This window comes from Vulpes lagopus, chromosome X (assembly GCF_018345385.1).
Source record: "Vulpes lagopus strain Blue_001 chromosome X, ASM1834538v1, whole genome shotgun sequence".
Taxonomy (NCBI): Eukaryota; Metazoa; Chordata; class Mammalia; order Carnivora; family Canidae; genus Vulpes; species Vulpes lagopus.
This window is the reverse complement of record NC_054848.1, coordinates 117,147,590-117,159,202: the sequence shown is the minus strand read 5'-3', so window position 1 is coordinate 117,159,202 and position 11,613 is coordinate 117,147,590. Positions and strand designations below refer to the sequence as shown.

The 11,613-nt window shown below is 45.5% G+C and overlaps 1 protein-coding gene across 5 annotated transcripts in view; it reads right to left on the bottom strand.

The window, feature by feature from the left end:
- Window positions 1–773: 773 nt before the first annotated feature.
- The window catches only part of AFF2 (AF4/FMR2 family member 2), a 467,806-nt gene continuing 456,966 nt past the window's right edge, over window positions 774–11,613 (bottom strand). For all 5 annotated transcript variants that reach the window (XM_041740303.1, XM_041740305.1, XM_041740304.1 and 2 more), the window contains 2 exons: window positions 6,353–6,543; window positions 774–1,260 (listed from right to left, as the gene is read on the bottom strand). In XM_041740303.1, coding sequence (XP_041596237.1) covers window positions 1,139–1,260; window positions 6,353–6,543 — 313 coding nt within the window. In that variant the 3' untranslated portion in view covers window positions 774–1,138. The remainder of the gene's footprint in view (window positions 1,261–6,352; window positions 6,544–11,613) is intronic.

Genomic DNA, 11,613 nt, shown 5'->3' with positions numbered 1-11,613 from the left:
AAGAAGAGGACAAAAAAAAGAGGAGGAGAAGCACTGTGAATGAGAAGATGTGGATTATAACTGGAAGCAGACTGTATATTCTAACTCCTAGGTAGTGATGACTTTTGTTTCCAGAGATTTGAGCAAAACAGAATAAAAAATATCCTGCCAGTAATGGACCTGCCTATCAACTGCAAAAGAGGCAGAGGTATGAGTTCCTTGGACATTTCCAGATCTCTCCTATCTCTCATCTCTAAGACTAGGGTGCCAAATTTTGGCTCCTAGGGTGTGCACCCACTCAGATGCCCCTCAAAAGGAGAGCTTTACACAAAGAGAATCCCAGGTGAGGATTTACGCTTCAGATCAGGGAGTTCAAAAAATATCTAATGTCAGCTGATGCCTTAAAGTTGTGGAAATAAATGTTGCCACTACATCTCATTAAAATTTTAAAAATAGGGCATCAGGGAAGGGATGCCAGCAAGCAAGTCCTCTGGTTGTATGCCATAGTTTTGTTTTAAGAGTGGCATTGCTATGCCCGTTTATTTTCTTAATACTCTTGATTTTATGATGTGGCTATAACATCTAACCAGTGGGTTTTGAAAATGAAAATTCTCACCTGAAGACTGAGTCTGTGGGAACCACAAAAGCTTAACAATGGATTCTGAAATACTTTCTTTTCTGGACATAAGAGTACAGTTTGGGGAATGGCTGTTATGGAAAATCTGAATCTTTGTAGGTCCTTTGTGTCTATATATATATATATATATATATATATATATATATATATATATATATATATGACGTTTCATTTCTCAGGAACCTGTTATCATCACAAGTACTTCCCATTCTTTGTTTTGGGTAGTATGAACTTAAAACAATACTGTAGGGACTGTGTCATTGTATCAAGCACAAAAGGATGGTGGGATCTGAGAAATGCATATAAAATACTGAAAAATGACTAAGTAATAAAACATATACTGCTCTCAAGTTGTAGTGTCCACTTACAATGACTTCTGTTTTTCACAGATATCAAAAGAAGCGTAAAAACAAACATAATCAAAGAGAACTTTCCCAAATGAGTGGAGTTCCACCAGTGACCGTTGGTGCTCTGGTAGAGGTAGAGTGATGGGTGGTGATGCTGGAGATCAGGGCACACCCACTACAATAAATGGGCGTCGATGCGCAGCCAACACAGTCCCTGGCGAACGTAGCGGACGAGATTGGTCATGCTGCTGTGCTGGGTCAGAGGCCCCATCAGTGTGTCCAGATCACCAAAGAATTCTGAAAATCAGAGCAGACCTTGGTCAGGCCTTTAAATATCATCATAGAAATATATACTGCATTATTCAGGTTGCCTTTGCACAACTACACAACCACGCGGATGCTGAAAAAGTTTCCATCGTTCATTCATTTAACAAAAAATTATAGACTATGTGATAAGGGACTGAAGCTCCTTATGTATAGGAGGCACTATTATTTTAATCTTTAGGTAGCTCCAAAAATTCTGCAGCATAAATAATGTTTGTGTTATTGTGATTAATAAAACACAAATTCGTTTAAATCTGTTGATTCACAGCAAGTTTTTTCAAATCACTATATATTCTCTCAGTGGATTCTACAAGTATATTATAATCCTGTGGAGGTGTCTGTGTGCACACACCTCACAACATTATATATAAAAACATATTTGTTTATATATTTGTATATGTTCATATAATAAAGATGCATAACATTTGTAGAAGTCAAAGGATACACATCAATTACATATTAAAATAAAATATATTTGAATATATATTAAAATTATGTAGAGAATTTGAATTTTTAGATATTACAAATTTATATTTAGAAAGAGGCCCATATACCCAAAATGGTAGGGGGCCACGGTCAATAGGATATCGAGCTGTTTGCCATCATATGTGTTACTGAATTCAAAGTATTCACTTTTCCCTTTCTCTAAATGAACTGAGTTTAGTGATTTTTCTTGGCATGATGCATGCAGACATAAGCCAGTGAACCTGGACAGCAATTATAGCCATCAGCATCTAATGCTGAATAAACGTCTAGAAGGCGTTCAGTAAGTCTGATTCGGTAAGTCTTATTACCAATTCCTTTAGGGAAGGGCAATGACCTGCAAATATCTGTCGCTAACACCCTCCATGCCTTGAAGATGGTAAGGCTCCCTTGCTGATCCCCCTCCAGCTGATTTGGAGAAGGGGTAGTGCTGAGGCCACATTGCCAGCCACTGGGGCTGGAGTTTTACATCACCTGCTTTGGAGTGGGGTGGGAGATACATGAAGTCTATCTGATGTCTAGAAAGGCACCTAGGTGCCCCCTTTCCATGTCTGAATGCATTTGTCTGCCACGGCGTTGATCTTGGTTATGAGAGGGCTCTTTGTCAGCTCTAGACAGGAGAAGCAGTCCCAACTGTGAAGACGCCAGGCCTGTTCTGGCTGGGAGTGGGAATCTGGAGTGGGGGGTGGGTCTACCTTCAAGTGGTTGGGATGCTCTCCCACCTTCCAGGAAGGCGATTTCCATGCAGGGGCTACATGCGCTTGATTGACCAGTGGATGGTATTTCGTTAAACAATGCATCGATTCTTCATGTTATGTATAACATATGGGCTCCCTCTCTAGGTATCAACTTCATTTGATTATGTGATACTCTTAAACCCGCACTATGCAATAAAAGTAATTTCTGCTGATAAAGGAGTAAATTATTTTTGGCATCCGAAATGCCTTCTTTTTTTTTTTTCTTTTTTCTTTTTTCTTTTTTTCGAAATGCCTTTTTATGTAATGCAATATGAAGGGGGAATGTTAGAGGACCTAGTCATTGCCGAATGAACGTGAGCCGCATGTGAGCCGGGACATCCCCTGGGTGTTCTGTACCCAGCCCGTCGTGGCATTCCTAACTAGATACCCAAGTCACCATCTTGATAGTGGCTTAGAGTAAGCAGCTGGGGAGGCAGCAAACAGGGCTTCTAGATCAAAGGCTGGGGGGCAGCATCACCCCCACTGGCCCATGTGAGCACTAGAATCCTCTGCCAGAAGCCATGTGCGGCTGCATGGGTGGCTGAGTGTGGGGTGGGGTGGGAACCTTCCACCGGGGGAAGCTAGCCAACCTCAACACCTCGACTGCACCACTGGGGGAGGGGGTGAAGTGCAAGTACACAGTTGTCCCCATTGGGATGCAGAGTACCAGTCAGAAGGGAAGCTCCTCAGTTCCCCATCACCATGTGGACAGGACAGATGGGAGAAGGCTCTCTGACTCCATGCAGCATGCAGAGCTGGTTTGAGTCACTGTTAGGCAGGGAACCTAATGACCCCTGGCACACTGTGCAGAGGACAAGATCAGCACCATTTCCCTTGAATATCAGCACAGCCACCCCACAGTTCCTGGAAAGTCCTGTGGTTAATTTAGAAGGAATTACTTTAACAGATTTTGAAAATGGATGCAATTATGACAGAAATCCATAAATATTGAGCTGCCCCCCAGGTACCAACACAAAATCAGGGGAGAAGAGTGGAGACAGACAAGCCAGGCAAGTGTTCAGATGCTTTTGCTTTCCCTTGCAATTCTAGAACTTTTGGATGGGCCTGGCCATCTGGGCCATTGTCGATTTAGAGAAGTAGAGAAGTTAAGAACTGCCCATCATCAGGTAAGTGAGGGCAGGAGCTCACTGAAGATCTCTGAGGACCTCTTATTAATTTTGCTCTCATCACTTGCCATCAGGGAAAATCACTTGCCATCAGGGAAATAAAAATCAAAACCACAATGAGATACCACCTCACACCAGTGAGAATGGGGAAAATTAACAAGGCAGGAAACAACACATGTTGGAGAGGATGCGGAGAAAAGGGAACCCTCTTGCACTGTTGGTGGGAATGTGAACTGGTGCAGCCACTCTGGAAAACTGTGTGGAGGGTCCTCAGAGAGTTAAAAATAGACCTGCCCTACGACCCAGCAATTGCACTGCTGGGGATTTACCCCAAAGATTCAGATGCAATGAAACACCGGGACACCTGCACCCCGATGTTTCTATCAGCAATGTCCACAATAGCCAAACTGTGGAAGGAGCCTCGGTGTCCATGGAAAGATGAATGGATAAAGAAGATGTGGTCTATGTATACAATGGAATATTCCTCAGCCATTAGAAACGACAAATACCCACTATTTGCTTCAACGTGGATGGAACTGGAGGGTATTATGTTGAGTGAAGTAAGTCAATCAGAGAAGGACAAACATTGTATGTTCTCATTCATTTGGGGAATAAAAATAATAGTGAAAGGGAATATAAGGGAAGGGAGAAGAAATGTGTGGGAAATATCAGAAAGGGAGACAGAACATAAAGACTCCTGACTCTGGTTAACGAACTAAGGATGGTGGAAGGGGAGGAGGGCGGGGGGTGGGGGTGAATGGGTGACGGGCACTGAGGGGGGCACTTGACGGGATGAGCACTGGGTGTTATTCTGTATGTTGGCAAATTGAACACCAATAAAAAATAAATTTATTATTAAAAAAAATTGCTCTCTAGATGGGCAGTGTAGCCTAGTGGTTAAGAGTTCAGACTCTGGAATCACACAGTTCTAGACTCAATTCCCGCTTCCAGTGTTAAGGGCTGTGATGTCAGGGGTGAGTTTATTAACCTCACAGAGCCTCAGCTTCCTTATCTACAGAACAGGGACAAATGAGGCAACACATGACCGGGTAAATAGTATAGTGGCTGGTCTGTAGAAATTGTTGCCTGATTTCTTCTCAGTCACCAATGTAAGCAAGACGTGCAGATAGTTCCAGGGGTCAGCATCAGTGTATGACTGGGCTGTGGGTCAATGTCTCAGATTATGGAATGTGCTTTGATAGCCACAGAATCCTGGAGTTATATAGATACATGATGATATGGATTAAGAGAGAATATTTGTCAGCTTTGTACCTCATACCTGCTATTTTATGCTAGCTGCTCTATACGTTAGGATATCCATCACAGAAAGGAAGCTAGGAAGTGGGTCAGAGATTTAAGTCACTTGCCTGAGGTTGCCCAGCACTGCACGACCCAGGCAAGATTCTAACTTAAATGATTAGGCTTCAAAATCTGCATACTTCCTACTTCAGTGGGGCTGTTTTCTCCACACACTCAGCACCACAGGAGTAAGGGGGAGTAGTGCAAACTACTGGGAAGTGTGTGCCCTTCCATAACCAGGCACTGTAGAGAACCTCAGTCCCCGAGGAGGAAGGGAAGGGGAGCCGCCTGGGCTGTGAGGACTTTGGGGCCTGGGAGAAGGATAGGGCCGGTGGGGGGGAACAAGCAGTCTGTTTTGGTCAAATCCACAGAACTGCCATTTGCCTGTTGGTGTCCTGCAGCCCCAGCTCGCTTCCTGAAAAGCCCGGTCACTACTGGGGACCTAGTAGCACCCGCACCCATGACTCAGTGCAGCCTGCACTGCATCATGCATCCCGGGCCATGGGATGCCAGTGCCTCTCACTTCCTGGCCAGACAGTTTCCCCCTTCTTGACTGCTGGGTACCTCTTTGCTACCTGATTCTGAAAGTCCCACATCTGTCCCCACCTTGACTGTCTGTGACTCCTGAGCCAGCATCAGCCAAGCCACACGAAGGGCCAGGGCAGGAGCTTAGTCTATTTGCATGTCCCACCTTCATTAGGACAGTGAGGCTTCGCTGAGAACCTAGGTGACAGCAAGGGCACAGAGTCCAGCGGGAGTTGCCAAAGACCACTGACTCACTCTCTGGTGAAGCGGGGTCCTCCCTGCATTTGTTCTGCAGCAAACCCCACGTGCTACCATAAGCAGGACCCTGGTCCTTCATCCCAGCTGTCAGTGTGCAGAAAATACCAGGGGAGCTTTGGCCTCTGCTTCTGAGCACAAGCCATGTTATCATGTGCTCCCCAGAGCCGATAGCTATAATGAAAGTGGCCAGACTTTGCTTCAACTCCACCATTCCAAAAAAATAAAATAAAATCTAAAAGAATTCAAGTTGACAACAAAGACTAAGAGGACCTTAATTAATTTGCAAATCCTTCTTTTCCCCTTTGTCTCTGTTTATCAGTGCTGCCCCTGACCACCCAGTGAAAATCTGAAGCAGTTACTTGCCCACCCATTGCAGCTCAGATGAGTTGAAGCTCTGAAGGAGGGAAAAACAAAACAAAACAAAACAAAACAAGAAAACCATCCCAGGCCTTGTTCACTCCTTCAGCAAAAAAACTGGTCACTGTGTCCCCCCTGAGGACACATGTACTCCTCTCTCCTCATCTACACCCTGGAAATCAGAGACAGAAAGGTAAAGCCACCACGCAAACCTCAAGGGCTTCAAAGCACGGGGGAGCCCGCCATGGTCTGTGAGCAAGGGTGGAGCAGAGAGCATACCTTTGTTCTCTCTTGTCAGTTTGTCAGCCATGTCCCAGTGTTCGTAGCCCCGTAACACATTGCTGGTGATGTTGACATGGCTGGCGGCCATGTGGTGGATGCGCTGGGGAATGGTGACTGGGCCGTTGTTACAGCTGCCCATCGCATTGATGGGAGATACATTGTTGAGAGACACTGGAGATGGCGTGTTCCTGGGGAGAGGGGAAGACACAGGTCTGGTTAGGCTGGCCGCCAAGAATGACAGTGGCCTTCTAGGCCTCCGTCCTCACACTGAGACCTCACGACAACATCACTGCCATGTGAGGTTTCGCATGGTGACCACACATGGAGACCAAGTGTGGTGAGGCTTGTTCTCAGAGGCCATCCTGTAGCTTCTGCCAACATGTAAGTTTTCTCTTGAGGCCCCAGAGTAGAAAGAGCTTATGTGTTATCACCGCATTCTGGCTTTGTCTGACCAAGCCACACAGGGTGACAGGGCCGGGCTCCAGAATGAGCCGTGCTCCTCTCCTAACCCAGTGGAACGCTGACCTCTCACTGCCTCTGACAAGCCCTGGTGACTCTGTGAGGACTGCTCCGTTTGTTTTAAGGTACCAGAGGGAGCCGGGTGAATCTTTCTCTGGCATTAATTCTATCTGCAAATGTAGCTCTGATTTTGAATACACATAACGAGCGTTGTGATGCTTCAGAGAAAGAAACAGCTCAGAGTTATGATGAGTTCTCTACCTGCTGCCAGAATGGCTACTGGCAGTTAGGAAAGACTTGATGTACAATAGTGGGCTATTATCAAAGTGTTTTGCGGAAACTGCAATGACAATTTGCTCCAAATCCAGTCACCATAATAAACAAAGTGCAGTTCTTGAAAGCCTCCCAAGAAGCAGGATTAGGGAAGCTGGAAAAAGTAAGATTCTGATTGTCTCTTTGAGATTCTCTAAGACATGCTACAGAGATGCCTTCTTAATTGCTGACCATTCACCTGCACCCTGTTTATGAAGGAAGCCTTTGCGGTTCCTACTTTGGGTGGAACCAATGTTTGGATATATTTTTTAGTTAAATTCTTTAATTAAATTGACGTCGGCAACAAAGAGTCTTCTGCAGTCTGCACATAGCAGGGAGGGCCTGGGTGACTTTCTGTGCACATGAGCAAGGCCTCTGCACACCCCCAGCCTTCCTATCCTCCTTCAGTGAGACTTTGAATGACTACCTCGTGGTGCCCAAATGCACCACCACTTTATTAGGATAGAACATTCTGAGAGAGTAGAAGAAACAGAGAAAGCTGTGTTTGGGACTCCTTATTCTTCCAAACATACCCAGCAGATAATTGAGGCAACCTCTCCCCCCGCAACCCCTACCTCACTGTTCCCAGCCATGGCTGCTGGCAACTCTAGATTTCCAGGTTGACTGTCTTCCTCAGAGCCAATCCATGTTCACAGCATGGGTGTGCACCCTGCCAGGCCCCATGCACATAGGATCTGGGGGCAGTGGCAATCACAATGGACTAAAATACTCATGCAGGCTGTGCCAGGCCACGTGAGAGCTTTGGTTCATCTCCAGAAACAGTATGTCTTCTGGTATGTTGTAGTATGAGGGGGAAAGTAGATCCTCACACTTGGCTCTGCACTGGTCTGTGAGAGGGTGCGAAGGTGTTCCTGCTCTGTGTATAATTTCTGAGGCCTTCTGGCACTTCTTGATAGAAAGATTTATTCTCAAAAAAAAAAAAAAGATTTATTCTCAAGGCAGAGGTGGGGTGGGGAGAGATGTTCAAGCTCAGGAGCCTAACACAGAAGGGTTAACTAATGACCTAAAATAGAATAGAATAGAATAGAATAGAATAGAATAGAATAGAATAGAATAGAATAGAATTAATTTAATTAAAAAAAAGCCACCCCAAAAAACAAAAAAAGCAGACAGTGAATGCCAAATTTCTTTGTTGTGGCTGGTTGCAAATGCTATTTTCTTTTCTCCAAGCAGTGCTCATTAACTCTTAGAGGCCAGCCTCTGGCAAAAGAAGAGTACGCCCTCATTAGTAATTGCTAGACAAAAATCACAGAGCTGGTGGGTGTCTCCAATGCTGAAAGGGGAACCGTTCATGCTTGGAACAAAGTACACACTGAAATCCCGGCAGCCCTGTATTCTAAGCCCAGCCCTGCACTAAACTACTGTGTGCTCCTGGGTGTGTCCCTTCCCCTTGCCAAGCCTTCCCCTGACTGGAAGCCAAGGTTGGACCGAGTGATTTCTGGGCATGTCCAGAAGTCCCATGGGGAAACGCATCACCTCTGTTTCCTTTCTACATCTCCAAAAGACCTTTTTGGTTGGTAACATCGGGGTGCCAGTTGAGGGGCTTTCTTTGCCTCTTACTGCCTATTTTGTTGTACATGGTCAATAGTGGAGGCAAGGGGAGCTAGGTCATGGGTTTGCTGTTGGTCGTGGCCAATCTTGCACAAGGCTCTGGGAGTGTGCTCCCCATGAGCCTATCTGTACGCCACATTGCACTGCTGAAAGAATCCAAAGCTGCCTATGGAGCTGTGATTCTGGCTATGAAGGAGTGATGCCCTGTTTATTGTGGGAGGCCTCCAACTCCCACTGGGCTCTCTGCACTGCTTGGGGTTCCTCATCCTGTTCTCATTCTAAGGGTCTACTTGCTGATCTTGTCTTTCTCTTCACACCTCCATGGCACACGCAGATGAGGGTGTGCACACAGGCACACACTTCCCACTGCTTTCACCATTAGCAGGCCTGTCCAATCTGCCTCTCAGCCACACTCACCCCCTTGCTGTTCCTGGGACTCATTTAGCACAGGCCACTCTGGAAGGTGATTGTTGTCCCTCTGCTTGGGATGTACTGCCCTCAGGTGTCTACATGGACTGCTCTCCCCCATCCTTCTCTAACATCCCTAATCAAGGCAGGTGTCCTGTTCCCCAACCCCATCCCACAGCCGAGCTTCCTATCCTCCTTCTCAGTCTCCATTTGCTCTATGACATTTACCACCATTTAGCAAACCGCATATATATATATATTTGTTGTTGTTGTTGCTGTGCTTCTCCAAAAGAATGTGACCTGCACTAAACTCAAGGAGGGCAGGGATTTTTATGTCTATACCCAACATCTAGAATGGTGCCTGGTACACAATGTTAGTTAAATAAATGAATGAACTGTCTTCCAACCATCTCTCTGTCATTATTTAGTATCCACTACATAGAAGATGCTCTGGAGAGGGTAGGCGAATAATGTATAATGCAAGGATGGGAGGGTGTGTCTATTAAGTGTCTGGCGGAGTGTCTCACCCATAGTACACACTCAGTAAATAGGTGGCAAAGGAAAGACTGGATGGCCCCTTATTGGGAAGGGCGAACAGTCTAGTAGGAGAGCAGATCCATGGATTTCTGACAATCTAGGGTAAGTGCCCAAGGCGAAGTATACACCATGAACTGTGGGAGTTCTAGGGGTGCGACAGGGTATGCTTCCAGCTCCAATGGTAAAGTTACCATGTACCAAGCATGGTGCTCAGATATTACCTCTAAGCCACAGAAAAAGTTTGCCAATCCCTGCTCGGTACTAAGTAGATTTTTCTTCTTCTTCCAATTGCTCCTTTGCAATGTTCTCTCCCAGCCCTCATGGTCAGGGTTGATGCTTCTAGAAGGTACCTGTGAGGCCCTGTGTGGTGCCAGCTACTGTGGGGTGCTGGGAAAGGCAGGCTATGATCTTGCTCACATGGAGGAAACCCTCCCTGACCATCCATGGAGGCCCAAGCTCGTTTTCTCTTTGGCTTCCATGGAACTTTGTTCCCATCTGCCACCTCCCTCCACTGGACTGTGAGCTTCCAGAGTACAGGGATCCCATCAAATTCAGCTGAACCCCCAGCCCCTCATATGGAAATGCACCTGAAGCATCTGCTGAATGAATGGGAGGTAACTCCTGGGTGATCATTTGGAGTTGCCTCATACAAAACCTCTCTGGCCTACCAAAGGGAATGTGCTCTCTTCACACAGAAGCTGTCAAAAACATCCTTTCTGGATGCTTTTAATGTGATTTCACAAGCTTAGGATGTGTTGGAGTTCTTTCATTTCAGAAATAAAAGAAAAAACATTTCCCAGAAATCCTTTAATGGCTACTTACCTGAACTTGCCCTTGCTTAAGTCTGAGCTCAGAGAAAATAGCTTTCTCTGGGCCTTTCAATGGTTATTTTTATTTTCTCAACTTCCAGAGAGAAGCATTCTTTCTGCTTTTGTTCGTCAATATAAAAGTAAGAATCAACAATTTAAATGGTACTTCCTTTCAATACAGTGATTGAGTTAATGCAGAGTTTTTAATGGGTCTGTTCCTTCACTCGGAATGTTTTTATGAGCTCGAAGTAGGGTTCAAGTCCCACTGCTTTGGGAGGATACTTTGTAGATATTTATAGAGTGGCAAATGGGACTAGTCTTCTCTGGAAGAAAGTGTATGGATCAGAGACACAAGAATTTTGAAATGATGAGAAATGGAAAAAGTAGCTCTTTGCCCAAGTCTGGGTCCACAGCCAGGATGAGTTTTCCTTCCCATTGGTGGTGGCAAGTAGGCCTGGGGTGGGGAGGAAGGCACTGGAAGTGGAGGGAACTCTGATGCTCAAGACTGGCAAGCACAGAGCCAGTTTACGGCATAGAATTGGGATTCTAAATCTTCCTTTACAGGAACATCTCTTCACTGGGGCCTCTGATGCCACTGGGTCTGGCCCTTTCATTTTAGAGCCAGAGAAACACGCCTAGTGTGGGAAAGGGGTCCTAAGCTCCACCCCTCAGCCCCCCAGGGAGCTCAGGACAGCCTCCGGATGGGTGGACTCAGACCCCACAGCAGGGACACCCTGTGACCCAGGCACACACTGCTCCCACTATGGCCGAGGGAGTGGGGGAGTCCATCGAGCCTTAGATCAGCAGTATAGTGGATACTTTTATGTATTTTAGGTCAGGGTGTTTTAGTATTAATATAAGAATCACCATTAAGGCTCAGATAATTGGCTGACTAAGTGCCTTCACATTCTCAACACTATTATGCCTTCGGTTTTATTAAACGGCACTTACTATGTATCAATGAATATTTCATTGGTCTTTCATTACTGAGTGAATCATTGAAAAATCACTGCCGTGGAGTTAACTTTACCCTGCCTCCCTCAAAATAGCATGGTGCTTGCCATCTCATTAACAGATATTTTTATGGCAATAATTTGGCTTAAAGATCAAATAGTTAAACAAATTTGGAATCACATCATGTTAAACTTTTCTGTCTTGCCA